The 25,197-nt window shown below is 45.0% G+C and overlaps 2 protein-coding genes across 2 annotated transcripts in view; both read right to left on the bottom strand.

The window, feature by feature from the left end:
• LOC147636403 (Aldolase-type TIM barrel family protein) overlaps positions 1-25,197 on the bottom strand; it is a 78,669-nt gene that overhangs the window by 37,393 nt on the left and 16,079 nt on the right. Inside the window, exons 3-6 of the mRNA XM_086801848.1 lie at positions 17,356-17,532; positions 17,123-17,197; positions 16,982-17,026; positions 16,719-16,883 (exon numbers count right to left, since the gene is read on the bottom strand). Of these exons, the coding sequence (XP_086657974.1) occupies positions 16,719-16,883; positions 16,982-17,026; positions 17,123-17,197; positions 17,356-17,532 (462 nt within the window). The remainder of the gene's footprint in view (positions 1-16,718; positions 16,884-16,981; positions 17,027-17,122; positions 17,198-17,355; positions 17,533-25,197) is intronic.
• LOC147636404 (uncharacterized) lies at positions 6,195-10,848 on the bottom strand. The gene is made up of 2 exons (XM_086802025.1): positions 9,436-10,848; positions 6,195-6,278 (listed from the first exon to the last, which is right to left on the bottom strand). Exons 1-2 carry the CDS (start codon positions 10,846-10,848, stop codon positions 6,195-6,197), a joined length of 1,497 nt encoding a protein of 498 aa, XP_086658151.1.

Genomic DNA, 25,197 nt, shown 5'->3' with positions numbered 1-25,197 from the left:
TTTCGCAAGGCTTTTGAGCCTGCCAATGCAAACTTTCATGCCAGGTCCTCTCTCCGCCTCCTGAGCCAAACTGGCTCCGTGGCCGCGTACATCTCACAGTTTCAAAAACTGGCTCTCGAGATAGCGACACTCAGCCCCTCTGACCAACTTCACAGCTTCATTGACGGGCTTGAACCCACGATCCAAGACGAAGTCCATAAGTACAATCCTGCCACCCTGGATGAAGCAATCTCGTATGTCGAGCGCATTAGTGATTACAGGCGTCCTCCCAGAAACTTTTCCTCCGGCGCCCGTTCTTACAAGCGGAATCGACCCAATGGACTAGCCAACCCCAGCGTCCCAATCCTGGACAACCCAACTCTCGGCGACCATATTCTGAACAACAGTCCTTCCGGTCGCGCTTCTCCGGGCAAGCTCCCGCGCCAAACGCAGGATCCTCTCAGACCGAATCCTCTGGCAGCAGCAGAAACCGAGATCGGTCCCGACAGGACCGTCGCAGCAATGATCGGCGCAACTTCAAGCGAGAAACCTCTTCACGACAGCAAACCTCTTTATCGACTGCCACTTCATCCCAACCTAGTCGTCTAGGCCTCTGTACAATTTGTTCTGGCGATCACCGGTGGTATGAATGTCCTCAGCGCCCTAAACCCTCCAACACTCGGCGCAATTCTCAGATGGACAATTGCCACCATGCTGATCATGACCCGCCTCCTGTGAAAGACAAAAACAAACAAATAGCTTGTTCTGTTCGCGTTTCTGAAGTTGTCAATACCGTGATGCTTAATGGCATCGTGTCATTGCTTTTGACAGCAGGAAGTTTTCAGCCATTCAAAGCAGGTATCCTGTGTATGATAAGGAGTTTTTGGCAATCATGCATGCTTATCGGACTTGGAGACATTATCTTCTTGGAGCAGATTCAGTTGTACGTACAGATCATCAATCTCTGACGTACATTTTCACTCAACCTCTTATGAACTCTCGACAAGGCCGATGGGTTGAATTCTTGGCTAATTTCCACATGATTATCCAGTATGTTCCTGGTCTTCAGAATGTGGTTGCAGATGCTTTGAGCCGCATGCCTCGAGCCACTAATTTTGCCATCACAGATCTACAAATGGAAATCCCTGCTTGTTTCAAAAATGAGTATTTGACTGATAGAGATTTTGGAGATGCGTTCCATGCTCTCAAATCTTCTAATTCCAGTCCTGCAAAAATGAACATGTTTGCAACCTACACCATCATGGATGAGTTGCTGTTCTTTTCTGATCGCATTTGTGTGCCTCATAATACTTCATTGCGGAAGATTCTCATTCAAGAGCATCATGAAGTTCCTTATGCTGCTCATCTTGGTATCAACAAGACATATCGGCTTTTGTCTACTACATACTTCTGGCCTCAGATGCAGCAAGATGTTATCAAATTTGTCAAAGCTTGTCATTCATGTCAGATAATGAAAGCCTCTCGACAACTTCCTCAAGGGTTACTTCAACCGTTGCCAGTTCCCAATGAGAGATGGGAAAGTATCAGTATGGATTTTATTACCACTTTGCCTCGTTCATCCAAAGGCAATGCTCAGATTCTTGTGGTGGTTGATCGATTTTCCAAAATGGCGCATTTCATTCCTTGCAAGAAAGCTGCTTCAGCCCCAGATGTGGCGTCATTGTTCGTGCAACAAAAATATCAAAAACAAGCCAACAAGCATCGTCGACATGCAGATTTTCAAGAAGGAGATTTGGTCTTGTTATATGTGGCACCTCACCGCTACAAAACAATGAAGTCAGTTTTTCCAAAGCTGCGACCTCCCTTCTATGTGGCTTTCAAGATTCTTAAGAAAAATTCAGTTGTCAGTTACAAGTTGGAACCTCCACCTTCATGGGGGAAGGTTCATCCGACTTTTCACATTTCTTGGCTCAAACAGTATGTTCAAGGAGATTCGCCCATTCCAGACTTATCTTCATATGTACCAGAAATTGAAGATGACCATATTATCCTTGTTCCAGAAGTAATTCTTGACGTGCGACAGAAGGAAACAAGAAGAAAGTTGACTACATAATTTCTTGTGAAGTGGATGGATTTGGATGAGTCTGATTCCACTTGGCAAACAGATGAAGAAAAGCAGCAGTACCCTAATCTTCTTCAGGAGTTCTTTAACAAACGGATGTCTATCATTTGACACATGGGTTTTATTTTAAATGGGAGGGAATGTCACGATTGTGACGTGTATATGTATCAGATACCCTCTTCATTGCTGATTCCTGTTGCACATGCAAAGAGTAACCAGCCAAGGGAACCCCTACCCTCGATTGGTTGCGACTCTTCGCCAAAGGATGTACCTCTTCATCGAATAGCCACATCCCTTTGACGAATGGTTGTATCCCTTGATGAATGGTTGTGCCTCTACATCGAATAGACACATCCCTTAGCCTAAAGTTGTATCCTTTCGTCTATGGTCATGTCCTTTCGTCAAAGGACATGCCTCTTCAAATGTGTCTCTTCATCTCCTATATAAGAGACCTATTGTACTCAATTTAATTCAAGTCAATTCAATCTTCTCTCAAGTGTTCTCCTGAAGGTTCTTGTTCTCTAAGTTAAGTACTTAAGTAGTAATTAGTACACAATATGAGAGATTAACAACATAATCCTCACACAGAGAGCACGTTTTTCGAAAAAACGTCTACAGGCGACTGGAAACTGATTGAAGGAGCTCCTGCCTTGCACAAATCAGCTCCTCTAGTTTACTATTTGTCATCATTCATGCATGATTGGATCTATCAATCTTCAACATGCTTTACTTTGTGTATTTTAGACTTCAGTTTACTTTTTTTGTATCAGCTCAAGATTCAAACATTTTGTAATCACTTTGAGTGCCATTATTGAGTAGTTGCCATTATTGATGATGAAATCCAGATCTTGATTCTTGATGTTGCCAGTTTATTTATGCCAATTGGTCAATGACTCAGTTGGGTGCCCACTGTAACTCGGTCACCAAGATTCTTTAGTTTTAGCTTGTAAACATGTTTTAATGTGTAAATGATGCATGTTTAATATTGTTTTGCAAGGAAAGCAACATATTTTTAACATATTATAAACCTGTATATAAATTTTGAGGCTTGTCCCCCCCTTTTTGTATGAAACGTTTTTGAAACTTCTGGAAAATGTATGAAACGTTTCTGAAACGTTCATGAAACACCTGGCAACCATGTGTGTGACTATCAGGCCCAAAAGGGCTGCCAAGGGAGGGCCCAAATAGATTCTCCATAACGGCCCAAGAAGGCCCTCATTATTTACCTTTCAAAGGCCTAAAAAGGCCTTTTCTCCTGGTCGGATGGGCTGGCCGACAAGGCCAGATGACCTGCCCTTTTTGGGGGGGCAGCACTATATAAATGTGCCCCTCCTCCATCGTGCTCATTATCGGCTCAACCAACACACATCAACCAACGCATCCAATGCAATCAAGCAGCTGTCGCTCTACCACTGCAGCACGTCACTGCAGCCGCCCGGTTGAACACACATCATCTTCATCAAGCTGCGTTCAGCAGCGTTCTGCAGCAGCAGATGATCATCACAACATTCATCATCATTGAGTTTCATCACTGATCCGGCAGCGCCCTGCTTCACGCCATTCAGCATCAGGCGCTCCACTCCATAGGATCAACACCATCCTGCAGTTTGCCGCTTGCTCCTGCAGTTCATCATCTATCATCAGCGCTGCCCCTGCTGTACCAGCTCTGCGCGGTGCTCCGTCATCATCCACACCATACAGCAGCCAGTCTCCTCCCACAGCATACCCTGCTTCACCATCATCAGCAGCAGATTTGCGTTTTCTCAGTCCTGTGTTTGCAGCATACAGCCTTCTACATCACTCGGAGTGCCACCGTTGTCTTCGACGGGAGTCTTCGTCATCAACTAAGCCTCTTGCTTCGGCTTCGTCTCTGCTTCTTCGCCAGTCTACTTCATCAGTACCTCACATCAAAGGCCCTCTTATACTGGATTACATTCACCATTATTCATATACTCATTCATCCATGTCATGCTATGTTGATTTGCTTTGATCTCTCGCACATCTGGTCCTTTGGTCCTTTTGCCCTCACAGGTGTACTTTGTTGATCCAAATGTCGTGGTTACAAGCCCTTAGTCTTGGCTCTCTTGGCCTTGGCCTTCGCTGTGCAATCCCTATATCTAAATGCTCTTGAACGACCCTTGACTTGCCTTTACATAGGGATTTCGATTGCAAGTCTATTCAAGTCGGCCAGCCCTTTTCAAGCCATAAAAAGTTATTGAAAATGTCATAAAATGTGTTCATATTGTGCTTAACACTAGTCCCAACCATTGGTGCATGTGTTGGGCACAACAGCCAGCCAGCCCGTCTTACAAAAGGCCCGATGGACCTATGAGACAAAAGATGATTACAAGTATCCATGGAATATCATCATCACGGAAAACTAAAACAAAATTAACACTAGAAACCTAGTAACTAAAGCTAAGTGCTAGTAAATGTCATAAAATGTGTTCATTTTGTGCCCAACACTAGTCCCATAAAATGTGTTCATATTGTGCCCAACACTAGTCCCAACCATTGGTGCATGTGTTGGGCACAACAGCCAGCCAGCCCGTCTTACAAAAGGCCCGATGGACCTATGAGACAAAAGATGATTACAAGTATCCATGGAATATCATCATCACGGAAAACTAAAACAAAATTAACACTAGAAACCTAGTAACTGAAGCTACGTGCTAGTAAATACACAAAACAAAAAGGGGAGTATGCTATAAAGTTTACAAGAATGATCGTAATGCATTCTCTATCATGGAGGGGAGGGGTCCATCGAGGAGATCCATCATCGGGCAGGAGAGGGTGGCTGCAAGATTTGAATAGTGAAGAGAGGCTGAAAAGAAGAGGCCTTCATCGTGCATCGGTCATGTGTAAGAATCATATCGATCTCGGCCCGATGGACAGGTGGTGGCCGTGGTCCAAGGAGCCGGGTCGTCTCACAACTCGGAGCACTGTGGCTTGCGGTAAGAGTGACCCCTATGCTCCTGGACATTGTCCTAGTCTGATGAAGTGCCCGATCTACTAATGGAGTAGGTATAGCATGCTAGGGCTAGAAGAAGTTGATGATCCTGAGCTGGGCTGAACTAGCTTGTGAGGTCTGTGCTCTATGTTGGGGTAAAGGCATTATGCCCACCCTTATAGTGTGTACAAGCCCATAAGTTATAGTACATAGTACACTTAGTACTTTTAATGTACTAAGTGCACTATGTGTACTAGTGCAATATACATGTGTGATAGGGGAGTCACACACTCATTCTCATGAGTTGACTTATCCCCACAACTCTCTCTCTCTCTCTCCCTTGCTTCTCTGTGTATGTCTCCCACATGAAACTCTAACCCTAATTAACTCTAACCCTAATTAACTCTCCCATTCAACTGGTATTAGAGCTATCTTGATACTCTCCCTAGAGCCGTCAATTTTTGCTGCCCTGCACTGGAGGTGTGTGAAGCGAAGGCTACAGAGGTGAAACCGGTGGCACTTGCTGTTGGCTAGCTTGGGTGTTGCAAGTGTCAGCTGATGTGCAGTGCAGCAAAGCGCTGCACAGCAGGTAGCAAATCAGTCGAAGGCAACGTTGGTCGCTAGTCAGCTGGCTACTAGGCGTGACCAAAGCACTCAAACACGGCAAGGTTGAGTCGGCGGCAACAAACACGCCTACGAGCGAGTACCCGTAGCGCGAAGGGGAGGCAGGCGAGCGAAGAAGAAAAGCAGCGGCGCACCTGCTGCGCCACGCTGGTGATCAAGCTCTTGTGAGTGAGCATCACACCCTTGGGCAGCCCAGTGGTGCCGGAGGAATACGGTAGAGCCACCACGTCGTCGGCGTCGATCACCACGTCAGGGAAATCCTTCTCGTCCGCTTCCAGCAGGACGGAGACGTGTTCGAATCCTTCTACTGTATTGTCGATAGCGAGAATGCGGATGTGCTGTTCACACTCTTCTGCCAGCTTCACGACATAGGCCGCCTGCGTGACGATGAGGCGGGCCTTGGCGGACTGCACCTGACGATGAATCTCCGCCGGCTTGTAGAGGGGATTGGCGGTGGTAGCCACGGCGCCTCTCATAGCCACGCCCAAGAAGAGCAGCACGAACTCGGAGAGCTACGCACTTACGCTTCTGTGTATAGAAGCTCCAACTAGCTGCAGTTCATCTGCACAGATTTTCAGCAACAACAGCATCAGATTTCTGCAGCAGCACCTCATCAGAGCAAATTCGACGTCTCCCCTTTTCCTGCAAATCAGAAAATTACCCGAGGTACTTGTTTCAATTTTTTGGAATTTGCATGTCCAAGTTGCAATTGAGCAGGTACAATCATCAATTGAGCAGGTCAGGTGCCGAATTGCTCAATTTTTGAGCAAAATTGGCAAAATTGGGTGACATTGGTCACAATCAGGATCAATTTGCAGGAAATTGGATGTCAAAATTTGGGGCTTTTGATGTATTTGTGCAATTGGGCATTCATACATGCTGTATGATGTGAGAAATCGCACATTCGGGCAAAATTGCACCAAATTGCAGTGCAAATCAAGGGGCTTTTGTGCCGATTGGATTGATTTGCATGCAGGCACTCGCATTTGATGCTTTGGGTAACGTGTTGATGCCCGTCAGGCACTCAATGTGCCTGTAAATCAAGGGGCTTTCATGTATTGGATGTATATGTGGCCGGGGGGAAGCACTGTGAAGACTCTGGATGCCTTCATGTGCGTCAATGTACCATGTATGATCAGCAATTGATCTTAAATCAAGGGGCTTTTCAAGATTTTATGCTTGTTAAGCTTGGCAAAGCAGCAGGCAAGACTTTTATGCCTTGAATCCTCAAAAATCAGCTTGCAGTCAAGGGGCTTTTGCCCAATTTCTGTTCGGGACTGTTGTATGCAGTGTTCGGGACTGTAAAAGTCTGATTTTCACTCTTTTGGACAGCCAGGAGAGCATTTATTGCTACTGTACCTGCTGGTACAGATTTGGTACAGTTTTGTACAAGTTTTGGCATGGCTGCACATTGATTTGAGTGAGCAAAAGGTTCAATTTCAGCTGCTGTACTTGCCGGTACAGGTTTGGTACATCATTGGTGAGCACTTAGTACTGCTGTACAGTACTTTGGAAGGGGAACAGACCACATTTAAGGTGCTGTTAAAACCGGTCTATGGACACATAAAGCGGTAATTCATTCACAAATAACCTGGACTTACTCAGACACACAATCACAGAATCCTCGCTCCCTCGCTCAACAACACATTGGCCCCAAAGTCCGGCGCCCCTTGCGGTATTTCTTTATTGTTAAAAAGTTGGAAAATACAAAGCACGAGTGCAACAGAGCACTCTACTTGCACCAGCTGAGTTTTACAAATTCTGGGAGAAATTTGCCAACATAACTGCACTAAAACTGTTCCATAACATCTCAGAATGAGTCCCAACTGACAGGCTCACTTCCATAGGCATCAGACTACCCAATGGAGTCCAAAACATCACAATTCAGCTTGCTGTAATTTTCTGCACAGACCTGTTTTCAGCTCTGTTTTCAGCCCAAATTAACCCTTGTACTGTCCTGGAAGACTTTAGCAAAGTCCTACTGCATTCTGGCATCAACCGGGCAACATAACAGCCCAAAAACAGCACCTACATAGTGCTGAAACAGCGTTGTATTGAAGAGGTTATTACCCTCTTCCGTCCCTGCTTTGGTGTAGGAACTAACTACACCGGTTCCTGTTCAAGGAGGCAACTAGCCTTTGCATATAAGCATGAAATTCACACAACTGTACCTGATTTTATCTGATGAGAGCATTACCATAGTCTGCAAGAGAAAGAGAGAGAGAGAGAGAGGCTGTGGGGAGCAAGCTCAACCCTCAATACATGAGTTGCAGGGCAAGGGAGTGCACCACAATAGCTCTTAACCTGCAACAATCCACCATAATGGCTGCAAATGAGCCTCATTCAGCCCAAAATCCCACGCTTCCCCCTTCCCAGTGTGGAAAATGCACATAAATTTGACACTTGGCACATTTTTAAGCCTTTTCCACATGCAATCTTCCAAGCTAAAAATCTCCTGACTGGTTCACACTCTCACAACAGTCCTTTGCCAGCTTTTGGTCCCCTTGACATTCTGCACAAACTGACGCGAAGACTTTTCAATTTTGACACTGCCAAAAATAGCAGTTCCCTAGATTTTAGGGATGATGTCATCTGCATTCCTTCTGGTCTCCTGACCATCTTTGACCACTATGGTCACTTCAGAATTTGCTTAGAATTCAAGATACATTCACATTTCGGTGGCGGCCACTTACTAGTGTAAACCGGCCTATGCCCTCATTCAGTAGCCATGTCCTGGACACTGTCATTCATCTTTCAGTGCAGTTCTCAGGCTTAGCCAACCACCACTGGTCCAAAGTCCCACTGGCTGACCCATTCTGACATTGCAACGGCCCAAGCCCTTCCAAGAGATACGGGGGGAAAACAACAGCAACCAAAGAGAAAGAAAAGAAAAATATATATATATATTTATAAAGAAATGTAAATAAAGAAAACAACTGCAAAAAGTTTCACCTCCTGGTGACATACGCCCCTCTTGAAAGAAGCAAGCGACCTCGATTGCAAGTCCACATGCAAATGGATGACACAGGACGATCACAAGATTCCCCAGGTGATTAGTGTCATTGCATGTATCTCCTTGCGAACAGATGACACGGGGCGATGACAGGGATTCCCCACTACCATTTGTGTCATCGCATGTTCAAGCCTTTCAAATACATGTTTCCGGATGCAACACAGGGCGATAGCACGTGTCCCGCACTATTAGTGTCACAACACGTATAATCATTCATTGAAGTGTAACAGATACAACTTCAAAGCACTGAAAGTTCATTCATTGATTAAGTCATTGACAACAAATGTCAAAACTGTACATTGCCAAACATATAATACAAATGTACAGGTCATTCAAAATTCAGGTTCAAAAAGCAGAAATAACTGGGACAGACTCTCCTTTCAGCTTCACATCCAGAACATGAGTCTTGTCCCTATGTACAATTGTGATTTTCCTGTTGAAAGCATCCAACACTGCATGTTTCCTATGACACCATGGAATTCCCAATAGGACATCACATCCTTCCAAGGGCATGATAAGAAACTCCTCTGTGTCGACATAACTCTGTATATGCATGCGAAGTTTGCCAAGTATAGGAGTGACAGGAACTGAATGCCCAGGGCATGCCAAATCAGCCTGTCCAACTGGTCCCATCTCTTCAGCACGAATTTCCAACTTGGCTGCCAATGTCGGTGAAATAAAGTTGGTTCGAGCACCAGGGTCAAAGAAAATCAGCACTGTAGCATCTCTGATTTTACCCCATGCTCTGCACAATTCTGTCGCATCATCACATGGCTGGTCACCAACCATGTCAGGTATCAATCCTACACTCGGCATTGTCTTCTTCTTGGGTGGCCGTTGTTTATCCTCCGCATCTTTTGCTGGCTGTTGTGGACATTTTGCAGCCATATGCCCTTTCTGTTCACAGATGAAACATTTCCCAGCTTGCATCAATGCCTTTCTCTCTTCAAATGACTTGCCATACAGTGGCCTCTTCTGTCCTTTGCCTTGAGGTTCCTTCTTCACTGTGCTCTTGAAACCACCTGAACCTCCCTGAAGCAGTGCATTAGCCATGTTTGCATTCTCAATTAGTTGAGTCATGTTGGAAACATTGGTCTTAATACAGTAATCCCTGATCTCTTTGGGCAAACCACAGCAATACTTCTCTATTTGCTCTGACAATGGCACTGTCCTGTAAGAAGTTACTGGCAAGAGTGCATCCCAAAACTTCTTATTGTACTCTTCCAGATTTGCACAATTAGCTGCATCCAGTTTGTGCCATGCTGTCATTACATCCACTTCAAAAGTGTTTGTCAGCCATGCAAAAGAGAACTGCTGCTTGAATTGGACCCATGTAGCAGGTGCCTGTCCTTGCATCAACAGTGAGGTCCACCACTGCAATGCGTTAGCTTTCAAGAAAGTAGCAGCCTTCCGCACCTTAGAAGACTCTGTGAAGTTGCCTCCAGTGAATGCTGCATCAAACTGCTGAATGAAAGTCAACGCTTTCAATTTGTCTTGCATCCCACTGAAAGTCTCAAACTTGACTGCTTGACCACCTTCTTTGTAATCCTTTTGCTTACTGCTCTTGGGGGTCAAGTAATCATAGACTGGTGGCTGTAAGAATGGTAAATCCTTCTGCACTTTCTCTGCACCAGTCCTTGCTGCCCTTTGTCCACTAGGCTGAGAAAATTCAGCCACATTAACAGGTGCTGCAGGCATCAAAACTGGACTGAAATGTGTCTGAAGTCCAGGCTGCACACTAATGTTGGCATAAAGAGGGTTCACAAATTCTGTAGGCATCAGTCCTGGTGACCCTCTTGGCATCAAACCTGGCAAAGCTATGGGCGGTCTAGCCATGGCCTGGAAAATAGACCCACCACCAAAATAACCAGGTTGGGCAGCAACCAAAGGAGGAATGGTCGGCAGAACCATTTGTGCATTACTGCCCTGACCATTAACTGCCTGATCCTGTGCCTGTGTAACATGCTGCACTGGATCAGCTGCCACTGCTGGTGTCTGCTCTACATGCTGTGGCATCCTTGGGACTTGTTCCTGTGCCCTCTCGACTGCATGCTGAGATGATTCAGCCTGGGAATCCCCTGTCCTTGACTGCAAATATCTCTTCATCCTGGGATTCTTCACCAGTTGTTCAAAGGTACCAACCATGCTCAGGAGCTGCGCATGAAATAAATCCTCTTGTTCCTGTTCTTCTACTAACATGGCTGGCTGTGACAATGGTTGTGTCCGCTCAGATGCTGACACCTCTGGCACCTGTCATCTCTCTACGGTGTCGGCGGGTAGAAGAGGAACTCTCTTCTGCCGGGAGGTTTCCTGTTCCCTTATCTGCCATGCTGTCTACTGAGCCCTCAAAGGAATCCTGTATCCAAAGAAAGATCTCGTAATCTTTCTCACCTGTAATCAGCTGTACCTCTCTGTGTGTGTCTCTTGTTCACCCAATGCAATCCGTGTCCGGGCTCTTGCAGAAAAGAGGACCCTGTCCCGGCAACGGAACCATAAAACCGGTCTACGGACACATAAAGCGGTAATTCATTCACAAATAGCTTGGACTTACTCAGACACACAATCACAGAATCCTCGCTCCCTCGCTCAACAACACATTGGCCCCGAAGTCCGGCGCCCCTTGTGGTATTTCTTTATTGTTAAAAAGTTGGAAAATACAAAGCACGAGTGCAACATAGCACTCTACTTGCACCACTCTTTGCGCACTAGAGGCCGAAGAGTTTCTTTAAGACCCAACACAAATTTATGAACTTGCAGGAAATCAGGAATATGCTCTGGCACTTTTAGCAAAACTTCCCGATACCTATCCGCATATTCTTGAACAGAATAGTTCTTCTGTGACATAAAGAACCAAAAATCAAGCGCTCGACTGCGCTCATCAGGTGGCACAAAGTTATTATAAAATATAACTTTAAAGGCATTCCAGGTAACAGGCTCAGCTTTGTCCTTTTCTATCTTCCTCCACCATCGATGAGCCACATCGAGGAGGTTATACGTGGCTTGCTGAATCTTAGCCACATCATCATTTATATGGCACAGCCTAAAACATTGCTCCCACTTGGAAAGCCATTGTTCCACTGCATCTGCTGTGCGAGCTGCTGTATTGCCATTATATTTAGGCGGTTTGAGATCTTTAAGTTGCCACTTGGCTCGCCCCAAAGTAGGCACTCTAGCCGAAGTTCCTGGCTCTCCAAGACCGCCTTGATTGATTTCCTCATCAAGAGGGATGGATATAGACTTTTCTAATTCTTTTCCCCGCATTTCAGTCAATTCTTTCATTTGATTAAGAACTAATTGCATAGTGTTTTCCATAGAATCAATACGAGCAACCATAGTAGTCACATCAAGTGTTTCATCCTCGTCATGCATGGTCGAATCAGGCACCTGTTGCTGTGAGGATTCTCCTTCCATGTTTTCTCTTTTTTTTTTTTTTTAATGACTTGATGAAAAGAGTATAGGAAAAGCACCAAAATATTTACAGCTAGCAAACTGTCACACAAACACTAATTGCACTTGTAACTTCTGCACTTTATTGTCTTTGAATGCAATTTACCAACATAACAGCTTAAAATGCATGATAACCCCAAAAACTATGCATCAATTGCCCCAATTTTGCTCAAAACATGTGATTTTGATGCGAAACAAGTCCAAATTTGCCTTTTTGATGCAAAAAAAACAGAAATTGCAGAGCCACAAATTGATGTGCAATTCACTCTATGCACGCATATCCACGCATAAACACTGCCTGTGCACTTTATACATGTACTAGAACACCCTTTTGAAGCATTAAAGAGTCAAAAACGCATATTTGGCACCAGTTTTGAGCATTCACGACGGACTGCAGCTTTCGCCAGACGTCTGCACCATCCTCAACTTTCCAGAGGCGCTGAGAGAGCTTGAACTGTTTGAACAAAATCCCACATAGGCAAACACCAGCAGAAGGCGAAGGGTTTAACATGCAAAGCGTGGCCCTCTTTCTTTCAAAGCAAAAGAGAGAGAGCGCTCTCTAGCGTGTGGGCTGGGTTGACGTGCGCACACCGCTGGCCGCTGGCGGATTCCCTGCGATCCCTTCTTGTATAATCGGCTGATTGCAGCGTTTGCTATGGCGCAGCGCAGCCCATCTTTTTTTTTTTAATTTAACCTACTGCACCGCTACCTACTGCACCGCTTTCTTTCACCGCTTATTTTCCAACGCTCGTAACCAGACGCTCCGATACCAAATGTAAGAGGACTCAAAAAAAAAGACATGTGTGCGCTTCTCACCTCCCAACCAATATAGCCCATGAGCTTCTATAAATGGAAGTCCCCTAGAGCATGTTCTTACCTCCTTATCAAGCAAAAGGTAGAAACGCTCTCTTAGCTCCCATTCCCGCGCTCCTTGGCTAACCCCCGAGCTACGGACCTTGGCCCACTAGGCCCTTGCCCGTGCACATACGAATAATGTCCGGTCTAGGCCTAATTGCCTCGGACTAAATTAATGTAAATGTTCCCAACCAATATAGCCCATGAGCTTCTATAAATGGAAGTCCCCTAGAGCATGTTCTTACCTCCTTATCAAGCAAAAGGTAGAAACGCTCTCTTAGCTCCCATTCCCGCGCTCCTTGGCTAACCCCCGAGCTACGGACCTTGGCCCACTAGGCCCTTGCCCGTGCACACACGAATAATGTCCGGTCTAGGCCTAATTGCCTCGGACTAAATTAATGTAAATGTCTAACAAGAGATGCCTCGGATTATACTTGTTGGAGCTGCGTAGACATAGAGAGGGTCTCTTGAGAGGGAGGGGATCACAGAGGGAGAGCCTTACGAACCTTATCTAGATCAATTCTCACACCATCAACAAAGATGACATGACCCAGATACAAGTGTTCCTGCTTAAAGAAGTCACTTTGACTCCTTCGTATATAACTTCTCTAGTTTGAGAATCTCCAAGACAACTCTAAGATGTTGTATGTGCTCTTCCAATGATCTCAGTATGTCATCCAAGAAGACAACAATCTACTTTCCTAGATATGGACAAAATAAATCATTCATCATCTACTTACATCATGAAACTCTTTAAAAATATCATCCAAAATTTGTTTGCTCTTTAGAAATTTCATATATATCCTCGGCCGAAGCCTGAGTCGAGTTTACATCAAAAAATCCACGGGGGACATCACCCCTAATTACATATAATTCACTGTCGTGAACAAAAGAGAGCCTATGAAACTGATAATCTAACATTATCATCTTGCTCCTATCAAAAAACCGGGACATTCCCAAGATCAAGTCCACCCTGTCATGAGGTGGAAGTCCAAAGCCTCCCGACAATCCTAAATCTGGGCAAAGTTCGATTGATCCCACACTTCCACGTCTATACCCTTAGCAAGATTCACCACATAACAGTGATCACTTGCCATCGTGGGAAGCCGGAGTGTCTACACCAAACGTGAAGAAATAGTAGCGCAATTGTAAAACAAAATCCACACCCGATGGTGGACGCCTATGGATCCCTCAGATAGGCTCACTAACTTGACACCCTTGGCAACTACTACTATCCAAATGATCAATTTCAACAGAACAAGTTGTCCTTGAATAGAAAACCCCTTAGTTTTAGGCCAAAACCTTGTAAGCCTAATATTTCACACTATATATATAGTGGGCGGGCACTGTATTCTAAAAGGCCACCCCTTTTATAAAATAAAAGTGTGGGCACCCCTTTTAATATTTTTAAGTCAAATACTTCATATTTTGCAAAGCTGGAGAAAAACAAGTTTAAAAAAAAATAAGAACACCTTGGCTTTTTTTCCCAAAAGCGAACCTCGTATATACATTTGGATGCTAATGTGCACTATGGGCATAGAACCTCTACACTGGCTCCCTCGTCACAACCATTGCCAACCTCACCATCTGTGCGCCTCTAAGCACCTAGCCGTACAGGTGACGTCATCAGCCATACATGCCATCACACACCTGTTGTACGATCTGCTGCTGTACATCTGCGCGATCTGCTGGCCATACAGCTGCGACGCCTGCTAGTCGTACTACCACCTGCACACTGCTGCTGTACTACTGTAAAACGACCAGCTAACATCAGCTCTGTCATACTGCTGATGTCATCATCTATGTCATACATCTTCCTGTGCACTACTGCCGTATTGTACACCTTGCTACACCCTGTAGTACAGTCACCTGCACTTAGCCATACAGCTGCTGAACAACTGCCATACATTGCTCACATGACAGTTCTTGCTTCTTCTGTACTACTCTCATGGCATCTTGGATGCGTTTTGATGGTGTGAAGATCCCATGGGCTGCCTTTACAATTGACCGCCACCCTAGCCTCAACAAAAGCTGGAAAATGTGGAAAGCTCTCGAAGACGTCGGAAAGTAATCACACATCCGGAGCACTCTCTTTGCCATGGGCACGTGTAGATCTCTGCAAGGCAAGAGGTAGGAGAGGGTGTGGTGCATTAGGTGGTTGATCTCTAAGGAGATCAACCTTACCAGGTATTTTGTACCTCGGCACAGAATATCATGTCTCCTACTCCTTGGGGAGAGGAGGGATAGTGACAGAGGAAGAGTAAACTGGGAATGTGTTCCCTAAGCACCCCTCCTGGGTATTATTTGTTTTGTTACTTTTATGTTTCATTAGAAATCTGGTGATCCCAGACATCCCCGGCTTGTCCACAAATACTTCTTTGTAATATGAGTATTACCAAAGGGAGGGTCAGCCCATTCTGCCCGGTGTGGTGTCCAGTCTCTTATTATTGTTTATTTTATTGTTGTGATGTGGATGTTTAAATCGTTCACTAAATTGTCATCTCATCTTAATTCATGTTTAAATAGTCAAGCGAATTCCTTAAACACTCCAAAAGGGTTACATTGGTATCAGAGCTTTGCTTACTCATTTTTGTGGATTGCCAAAGGAGGGGTTTTCATTTAGGTGCCTTTGTCCAAGCCAGAACCAGAATCCAAGCTCAAAACCGAACGAGTGAGCCAGCAAGTGAATGTCTCCAAATCCAATTTGGAGGTGGACAAGATCAGCCCGACATATCCCAAGGAGGTGGATTTCTCCGAATCCAATTTGGAGGAGGTTCAAATCACTCTGACAAATTTCTGAGGAGCTTCAGAAGAGTCTCCAAAGCCAATGAGAAGAAGGATGAGGCTATATGTAAATAGCAGATCCGGTGGACATGGAGCGAAGTCCACAGATGGATCAGAGCAGAATTGGAGCAAAAGTGTATGGAGCACCCCAATGCTCCCAAGTTCAATAGGAGGGGATGTCATGTGCATCATGGACATGCTTATTCTCGCTAACAAGTATATGGGCAGATTTAGGGGCACATTTGGACCTGATTTTGCAGCACTTCAAAAAGGGGGGGGGGGGGGGTGGGGGGGGGGGTGTCAGCCCATTCTGGCCTTGTGTGATGTCTGGTATCTTATTATTGTTGTTATGTGGATGTTGGAACGGTTCATTAAATTGTCATCTCATCTTAATTCGTGTTTAAATAGTTAAGTTAATTCCTTAAACACCCCCGATGGGTTACACAAGTCACTCTTTTTATTGACTGAACACTCAAGCTGCCTCGCCATTTAGTCACTGCTAGCAAAGATGAACAGGCTAGTGCAACATGCATGCTTGGAGAACATGGATGGAATGTTCACCATGCAAACCCTAAGTTGACAACATGAATTATTATATAGTTGCAGTGTAGATAAATGCAGTGATGAACATTGACAGTTGTACGCCACTATGGGTCACCTTAGTATAGTCAAACATATCAAACTAGATCTTGGTAGAGACTCATATCAACTTTGAAGCTTATAGCTTGTTGCCTATAGATCCAGCTACATTCCTAGCTCGTGGATAAGCTTATAGCTTGTTGCCTATAGATCCAGCTACATTCCTAGCTCGTGGATAAGCTTCAACCTCGAAATCACGAGTATAGAAACTCTGTGATTAAACGATGGCTCGTATGTCTGACCTTGTATATGGTTCACAATTTTATTCATGTATATAAATAATACATGGTGTAAAACCCAACTCATTGATTATTCACATAGGTTTAAGGAAAACTACCACAGACCTCTACAAGTGCTTCCATTCCCAACTTTTTGCATATTTTTGTCATGTATCGAAGATCTTGATCTGGCAAAACTGCTGCGATCAAGAGAACTGCATCTGCTCCATTCAATCTTGCAAAGTAAAGCTGCCAAGCATCAATAATAAACTCCTTGCATAGAAGAGGGCACTGCATGATACACCAAACAAAGATTGCACTCTTGTCAGATGAAACCATAAATAATTCTAAAACAGCTTTTTTCCGGATTTGGCTGCAACCTAAAGCACCTGAACGCCAGCAGTTCGAACAGCTTTCAAGTACTCAAAGTCTCCCTGTAAGCCGAGCATTTAATCAAACTTAGAACCAGCAGAGCAGAGGTTGAATTAGAAAGGATTGCAGCATGTTTGCCATAGATATTTACAGCATACCTGAAAGTATTTGGAGTCGGTCAATACACTAAGACAGGCAGCCCCACCTTGTTCATAGGCTTGGGAAATGCGAACCTACAGTAACCACCACCAGCAAGATTTCAGATAACCACGATTTGTGCAGATCAAAAAGTAAGAAGCAAAGACCTGTTCACTCAAATTTGGCCCTCCTTCACCAGCTTCAATTGAAAAGAACGACTTAGCTTCACATGTATCATAATGCAAATGAATACCGGATCAAAATTGGGTTGAATGACACCTCTACTGGGAGAAGCCTTCTTCACTTCGGCAATGAGAGCTGGCACACCCGTCTCCGCAGCCCTTCTTGTTAGAGCTCCAACAAAATCTCTTGCCTTGGGTGCAGTTGGAAGAGCTTGTAAAATAGTTACCAAAGGCATTTTTTCTTTCATCTGCCAATTACAAATTAACCCAGGAGATTAGTAGATCCAAACAATAGCACAAGTATAGTGGGAAACTTGGGTAGTCACAAAGAGAAGCCGACATCTTTGTTGAATTGATAATGCGATGCTACTGTAAAACTATGTCCACCTACAATACTAAATGAGGGACTGTGACCACAAAACCAACACAAGTTTCCTCAGGCTGACAGTCATGTTGTCAAATGTCAATCCTCACGAGAGACTCCAGGTCCTGTCTGGGACTGCTAAATGAGATTAAAAAGAACCCCCATCTTGGAGAGAACGTACAATGACTACTCTAATAACCCAGCAATGACTGGCAGCAAGGGATGACAGCAATTTTGTTGGATTCAAAGTTTCTCAATAAATGCCTTAAAAGCATCCTTATTGGTCTTTAGAGAAGTGTCACACGCAGAAACTAAAAAGATCACATCACAAGGCAAAAACATGAAAGTCCCATGTCATCTGTGCATACGTGTGTGTGGGGGTGTGTGCACCCATGCATGTGTACGAGCCTGGGGTGTGCGTGGACATGCATGCCTCTAAGGACCTCTCTCTCTCTCTCTCTCTCTCTCTCTCTCTCTCTCTCCACCCCCCATTATATTGTTTGTATATGGGCTCCACCGATCCATGATGGTTCACAGTTGTATCCAGACACATGCACACTTTTTCTTTTCTTTCTTTTCTTCCGATGACCGGAAGAACACAGTTGTATTATTTTTTGTCTCATAGGCCGACTTTGGCCTCTCGTAGACGTTAATATATCTTTCTTTCTTTCTTCTTTCTCTCTCCAACCTCAATGAGGTGGAGAACAAGTTACACCGGCACATCATGGCCCTCGAAGTACGGGTCACGGAACTTGAACAAGAGAACACGGCACTCAAGGAGGAGGTGAGTGCATTGAAAGTGGAACTAGTGGCCGTCAAGAACACCAAGAAGGAAGAAGGGGAGATCAATGGCAACACTCTCACGGCCATCAAAGAAGAGATCTCCAAGGAGATCACAAAGGACATGGAGGGGAAACTCGAAGCCAAGCAATCAGGATGGGTTGAAGTGGTGAAGAAGAACATCCGTAAAGAAGTGAGGGAGGAGACTAGAAGGGAAGAACACCAAATCATTCACACCATCATCGAAGAGGAGAAGATGAGGCAGGCCCGCCGCCTCAACATTCGAATCACAAGTATAGCCGAGACACCCTACTCCACTCCCGAGAAAGATGGAAAGCTTCTATGCACGAAGCTCAGCTCTACAGGGAAGAGGACCCTCTCCCCTTCACCAAAGCATGGAGAGCCGGAAAAGACTCAACACGCAAGCAAGCCCTCATCCTCCAGTTTGCAGGAGAGACGGAGAGGGCCACCTTCATGAGGAAGAGGGTGATTCTACGAGGATTACAGGGAGATCCCATCTATTTGGATGACAACCTTACGAGGATGCAAATAGAACACAGGAAAACATGCATGCCGAGAGTCCTACATGCCCGAAAAGAGGGCAAGAGAGCATTTTATCGCGATGGCCGTGTCATCATCGATGGCAAGGCCACCGATTAGCGCCAGGCAGCCTATGGGACATCGGCTATGGAGGATCCAAATTCACAGATACACATAGCAGTTTGGAACTACAAGGGAGCACTTTGGACACATCCTGGGAGGATGTAGGAGGTCATGGACGGACGGGACATCATACTACTTACAAAGACACACCAGAGCCCAGAGAGGGGGCTACCCAAAGTAGAGGGTTATCCGTGGGAGTCTACACACAGGGGGACCACACGGCAGAGCACATCGAGAGGATCTGGAGGTATAGCGCTACTCTTCAGGCGAGAGCTACATGAGCGCCTACAGGTGGTAGCACGTGACCACGAGGCTAGATACATGTGGATCAGACTGCAGCACTCGGCAGACAAGGTGTTATACATTGCTCTATGCTACTTCTCTCCTAGAGGATTGAGATACGCCATGACAGCAGAGGAGGAGAGTAGAGAGGAGGAGGAGGACACAGGGCCATTGGGAGAGTCACCATATGCAGCCCTTTCAGATGAGATCATACACTACTCCAACTGGGGAAAGTCCTTATGGGGGACTTCAATGCGCGGACACAGAGCCAACAATGCGGCATTTATGATTTCGGGAACCCCGAGGTGATGTACACACTAGAGGTGGAGGACACAGGAGCTTGCAGGGTGTCAGAGGACATGGGGCCGGATAACACCAGATATGGTCATCACTTACTTGAGTTGGGAGCCCGACACCATCTCGTTATTTATAACGGGATGAGACAGTGGCAAGATTCAGGAGCACTGACATGCTTTCCACGGTCAGGGGTAAGCACAGTGGACTACATCATGGGGTCCATGGAGACCACACAGACAGGGACATCTTTCACCATCCCCCCCTCTCCTATTGGTGCGGATCAAACGTACATGTGGGCTACACCAGGTAAAAGGCATGTCAAGGAGCACTCGTGTAGAGCCTTGAGCAATGTCGTGAGAGAGAGGGAAGTGTCGGCGTGGAGCCACTCGAAAATCAGAGATAGAGAGAAGAAGATACGCTGGCTGGGGGGAATTCGTAAGAGCCCAAGAATTGGGCCCTTTTTCCTTTATTATTTGGGGGGTCACTTTGACCCTTAAAAAATGGTCCCTTGGCCAAGTTCAATGTGAACTTGGCCCAAGGTTTTAAAACCTTCATAAAGCCTTTAAAAAGGCTATGTACAAGTTATACAAATGATAGAGGGGTCATTTAGGCCTGTAACCCAACAACCTCCCACTTAAAGGCATAAATGGCGCCTTTAAGTTAAGCAACTCCCACCATCTGTATGCATAGCTGATGTTGTGCTTTGGGTAAGCACTTGGTGAGAGCATCTGCTGCAGGGTTTTGTGACGTATGGACCTTAACCATGGTGATAAGGCCATCCTCAAGCACTTCTCGAATGAAGTGATACCGCACATCAATATGCTTTGTGCGCGCATGAAACATGGCATTCTTTGCCAGACATATGGCACTCTGGCTATCACAACCAAGCATAGGTGCCTTGTCAGGCAAACCAAACTCACTGCATAAACGTGCCAACCATATGGCTTCTTTGGAAGCCTCAGTGGCTGAAATATATTCAGCCTCTGTAGTAGACAGTGCAACTATCTTTTGTAGTCTAGAGCACCATGAGACAGCACCTCCTGCAAGAGTAAATACATAACCACTTGTGGATTTGCGTGTATCCACATCACCAGCCATGTCTGAGTCACAAAATCCCTTCATTTCCAAAGGACCCTTACCATAACAGAGGCATTTGTTTTTAGTCCCTTTCAAGTACCTCATAATGGACTTTACTGCATCCCAATGCAATTTGCCTGGATTAGCCATAAACCGGCTCACAACTCCCACTGCATGGGCTATGTCAGGCCTAGTAGCAACCATAGCATACATAAGTGAACCACAAGCTGATGCATAAGGAACACTTTGCATTTCATTGGTTGCTTGATCAGACTTGGGGCAATCTTCCTTGGAGAATTTCACATATGGCTGTAATGGCACACCAAGAGGCTTTGCTTCAGCCATGTTAAACCTGTCCAGCACTTTTTCAATGTACTTTTCTTGAGACAAGTACAATATGCGCTGGTCCCTTTGCCTTCTAATCCTTACTCCAAGAACATGTTCAGCTGCCCCAAGGTCTTTCATTGAAAACGCAGATTTCAGCTGCTGTTTAAGAGCATCAACAGTGCTTCTTTTCTTCCCAGCAATCAACATATCATCAACATAGAGCACAAGAATAATAGGGCTGCCATCCTCATCAAGTTTTGTGTACAAACAATGATCTGCATGGCTTCTTTTGTAACCATGTTTGAGCATAAACGCATCAAACTTTTTGTACCATTGTCTAGAAGCCTGTTTCAGCCCATACAAGCTTCTATTGAGCTTACATACCAAATGTTCCTTTCCAGGAATAACAAAACCCTCGGGCTGTTTCATGTAAAGCTCTTCCTCAACATCACCATGCAAGAAAGCTGTACGTACATCCATTTGGTCCAATTCCAAATCAAGGGCAGCCGCTATGGCAAACAATACACGCAAAGTGGTCAGCTTCACGACAGGAAAGAACACTTCCTGAAAGTCTATGCCCTTTGTTTGCGCATATCCCTTTGCAACCAGCCTTGCTTTATACTTGGGTTTTGCATCAACTGTCTTGATTTTATACACCCATTTGTTAGGAATGGCCTTCCTCCCTTTGGGCAATTCAACCAAGTCCCAAGTATCATTAGCATGCAAAGCTTTAATCTCTTCCTGCATAGCAAGCTCCCACTTGTTGCTGTGCTCACATGTCTTTGCCTCTTTGTAAGTAAGAGGCTCACCCTCATCTGTCAACATAATGTAATGCAAAAAGGGATCATATCTACTCACATTCCGTCTTGGACGAGTAGAACGCCTCACCCAATGATCCACATTATCCGGAAATGGGTCTACATCAGGTGGGATGACAACATCATCAACTATGGTATGCTGTCCATCATTTTCAGCACCATTTTCAGCATTGTTATGTGGCTGCAAATGCCCTTCAGGAGCCTCATTTTGCTGTCCAACATCATCTGGCTCATCAACATTTTCAGTCATATGTGGTGCATCCTGAGGGTCAAAAATAGGCCTAATAGGTGGCTGGTCATGCTGAAATTTGACCTTTTTATGGTCATGCTTTGAGGCACAATTGTTTTGAAGCAGCCTTGCCTCATTAAAAACAACATCCCGGCTGCGCACAACCTTTTTGAGCTGAGGTAACCAAATCCTGTAGCCCATTTCGCCTTCTTCACCATATCCCATGAAGAGGCCTTTAATGGACTTGGCATCCAGTTTGCTTCTCAACTCAGGTCTAATATGCACAAAAGCTTCACAACCAAAGACGCGTAAGTGATCATATGAAGCAGGTTTGCCAGACCAAACCTCTTCAGGGATGTCACCTTTCAAAGACATGTGAGGGGATCGATTGCATATATGCACTGCAGTTTTCAAAGTTTCTCCCCAAAATCCATGAGGGAGATTAGCTGTGGACAGCATGCATCTCACCCTCTCACAAAGTGTCCTATTGTATCTTTCAGCCACACCGTTAGAAGAGGGGCTGTATGGAACAGTAAGCTCCCTCTTAATGCCCAAATTTTCACAAAATTTATTAAATTCAGCACTTGTGAACTCTCCCCCATTGTCCGTACGCAAGCATTTCAGCTTTCTACCTGTTTGGGTGGTCACAAATGCATGAAATTTCTTAAACGCAGCAAAGGCTTCATCCTTAGATTTAAGCAAATAAACCCAAACTTTCCTAGAATGATCATCAACAAAGGAGACAAAATAATGTGCACCCCCCATAGACTTGGTAGGCATGCTGCAAACATCAGAATGTACAAGATCAAGCACATAAGATTTACGAGAGACACCGGAGTAATAAGAACGCTTCACTTGCTTACCATATTGACATTCATTACAAAAGTCAAGCTTTGTGCCTTTAGCATCAAGCTTATTCAAGTTACAAAGCTTAGTAAGGCCTTTTTGGCTCATATGGCCAAGCCGCTTATGCCACAACTCCATGTGAGAATTAATTTCAGCCAACGCAATAAACTTGCCCAACAAAGCCTTTCCATGTAAGCAGTAAAGTGTCCCTTTCTTTGTGCCTTTCACAATCATCCTTGAGCCTTTGGTCATCTTCCATGATCCTCTCTCAAACAAGATGCTATAACCATGCATATCCATCTGACCAACAGAAAGCAAACTCTTCTTGATTCCCGGCACATATCTAACATCATGCAGAACAAGCTCATTCGTGCCATCTGTGGAAAGATGCACAGTGCCAATACCCTCAATGGAACATGCATGATTGTTTCCAAGGTATACATGGCCATGGCTGCCTGCAGTAAAAGTAGAGAAACACTCCTTGATAGGAGTCACATGAAACGAGGCACCGGAATCAACAATCCAAGTCTGGGATAATGCATCATTTACAGTCAACAAAGCATCAATAAGATCACTCTTGGTGATCTGCATATCCTGTGTGTGAACATAGAGAGAGGCATCAAAAGCATGAGCATCGTCAGCTGACAAAGTGGCACATAGGATGTCCTCTACATCTGACAACTCCTCAATAACGACACTAGAGGCCACATTGGCCTTCTCCTTGTCCTTTGAGCTGTCCTGTGCGTCAGTCTTGACTTCCTTCTTCTCTTTCTTTTTGTCTCCGCCATTCTTCTTCCTTTCTAACTCTGCCTTGTAGTACCTGCATTCGGGTTTCTTGTGACCTTTCCTGCCACATTGATAGCAAGTCACCTCACCCTTGCCTTTGCTGGCATTTCCCCTTTCCTTACTCTTACTCTTACTTCTCTGTGCATAAGGAGTCTTCTTATCTGTCCTGCCTCTAACCATGTTGGCTGAGCTGCCTCCCTCTCCCCCTACTTTCCTCCTGATTTCCTCATTCAGTATAGAACCCCTAACACCATCAAAGGTCAGATTGGGGTTATTTGACAGTGAGACCACCAATGTCTCCCACGAATCAGGTAAGGTCATAAGCAAGAAGATAGCTTTCAGCTTATCATCAAAGGGAGGCATGCCTGAATCCTGCAACTGCGATAAGGTACCTGTAAACAATGACAAGTGCTCTGCAGCACTCTTGGACTCATCTAGCTGCATGCCAACAAGTTTCCGCATTAGATGCACCTGATTGACTGGCGTTGTATTCTCATACGTCGCCTTTAGCTTTGCCCACAACTCAAAAGCAGTAACAAGCCCCTTGAGATCTACCAAGATCTCGTCGGAAACGGCCATCTTAATGTAAGTAATGGCCTTCTTGTTCAAAGTAAGCCATGCATCCTCAGTCATGTCCACTGGCTTCTCTGCCTCCAATGCCCTGTCACAATCCTTAAGGAAGAGGATTCCTTGAATCCTTTCCTTCCAAAGGTCGAAACCTGTACCCTCAAAGCGCCGGATCTCAAAGAGATTCTTTACGTCCAAGGAAGATGATGCCATAGTCGCACAAACGAGAGGACTATCGTGCTGAAATTTGGGGCAAAATGCACCAAAAACAAAGTATAACCTCACAGAAACGTGCACTACAGCTCCAAGTGGTCACAGGAGCAATTTGAGCCAAAAGGGGTCAGTCTAGGCACAAAAATAAAGTTCTGAATTTTCTGCGCAGAAAATTTCAGCAAGCGAATTTGTGCCCAAAAACAACAATTTTAGTTGTTTTTACCCTCAAGAGACATACATAAGGCTAATGCACAGCCTTTAGAAGCATGTAGGAGCAAAAGCCCCAATTTGTAGCATCAAAAATGCAGAGAATTGAGCCACAAATGGTCATACATAGGCAAAACTCACTCAATGTGCATAAATTACAGCAATTTGCACTTTCCTCAATTTAAATACATCAAGCGCACACTTGCAAAAACCTGCGTAAATCTGAAATTTGCTGAATTGACCTGTTTTGGAGACCTGTTTTCAGCAATTTCAGTGTTTTCGGGTAGCGTGGACCAAGTACCTGTGTTCCCACAAGTTAATACATGATTTGCAAAACCTGTATTTTGCTGTTAGAACCTGTAATTTGCTGATTTGGGCCTGTTTTCAGCCTGTTTTAGGTCAACTTTGCAAGTCCGGAGCCCTCAAGTGTACGGGGACGAGCCCTTTGGCGATGAAT

This window comes from Cibotium barometz, chromosome 8, assembly GCF_041138505.1.
Source record: "Cibotium barometz isolate CiBa-2024 chromosome 8, ASM4113850v1, whole genome shotgun sequence".
Lineage (NCBI taxonomy): Eukaryota > Viridiplantae > Streptophyta > Polypodiopsida > Cyatheales > Cibotiaceae > Cibotium > Cibotium barometz.
Note: the sequence above shows the minus strand (reverse complement) of the source record. Positions and strands in the feature narration are given on the sequence as shown.

Coding starts and splice junctions, on each gene's coding strand:
- LOC147636404 (XM_086802025.1), bottom strand. CDS start 10,848: ATGTTAGTAGAAGAACAGGAACAAGAGGATTTATTTCATGCGCAGCTC. Junction 6,279..9,435: donor TAGGATTGATACCTGACATG/GTTGGTGACCAG, acceptor TCTGATTTGCAG/GAAAAGGGGAGACGTCGAAT.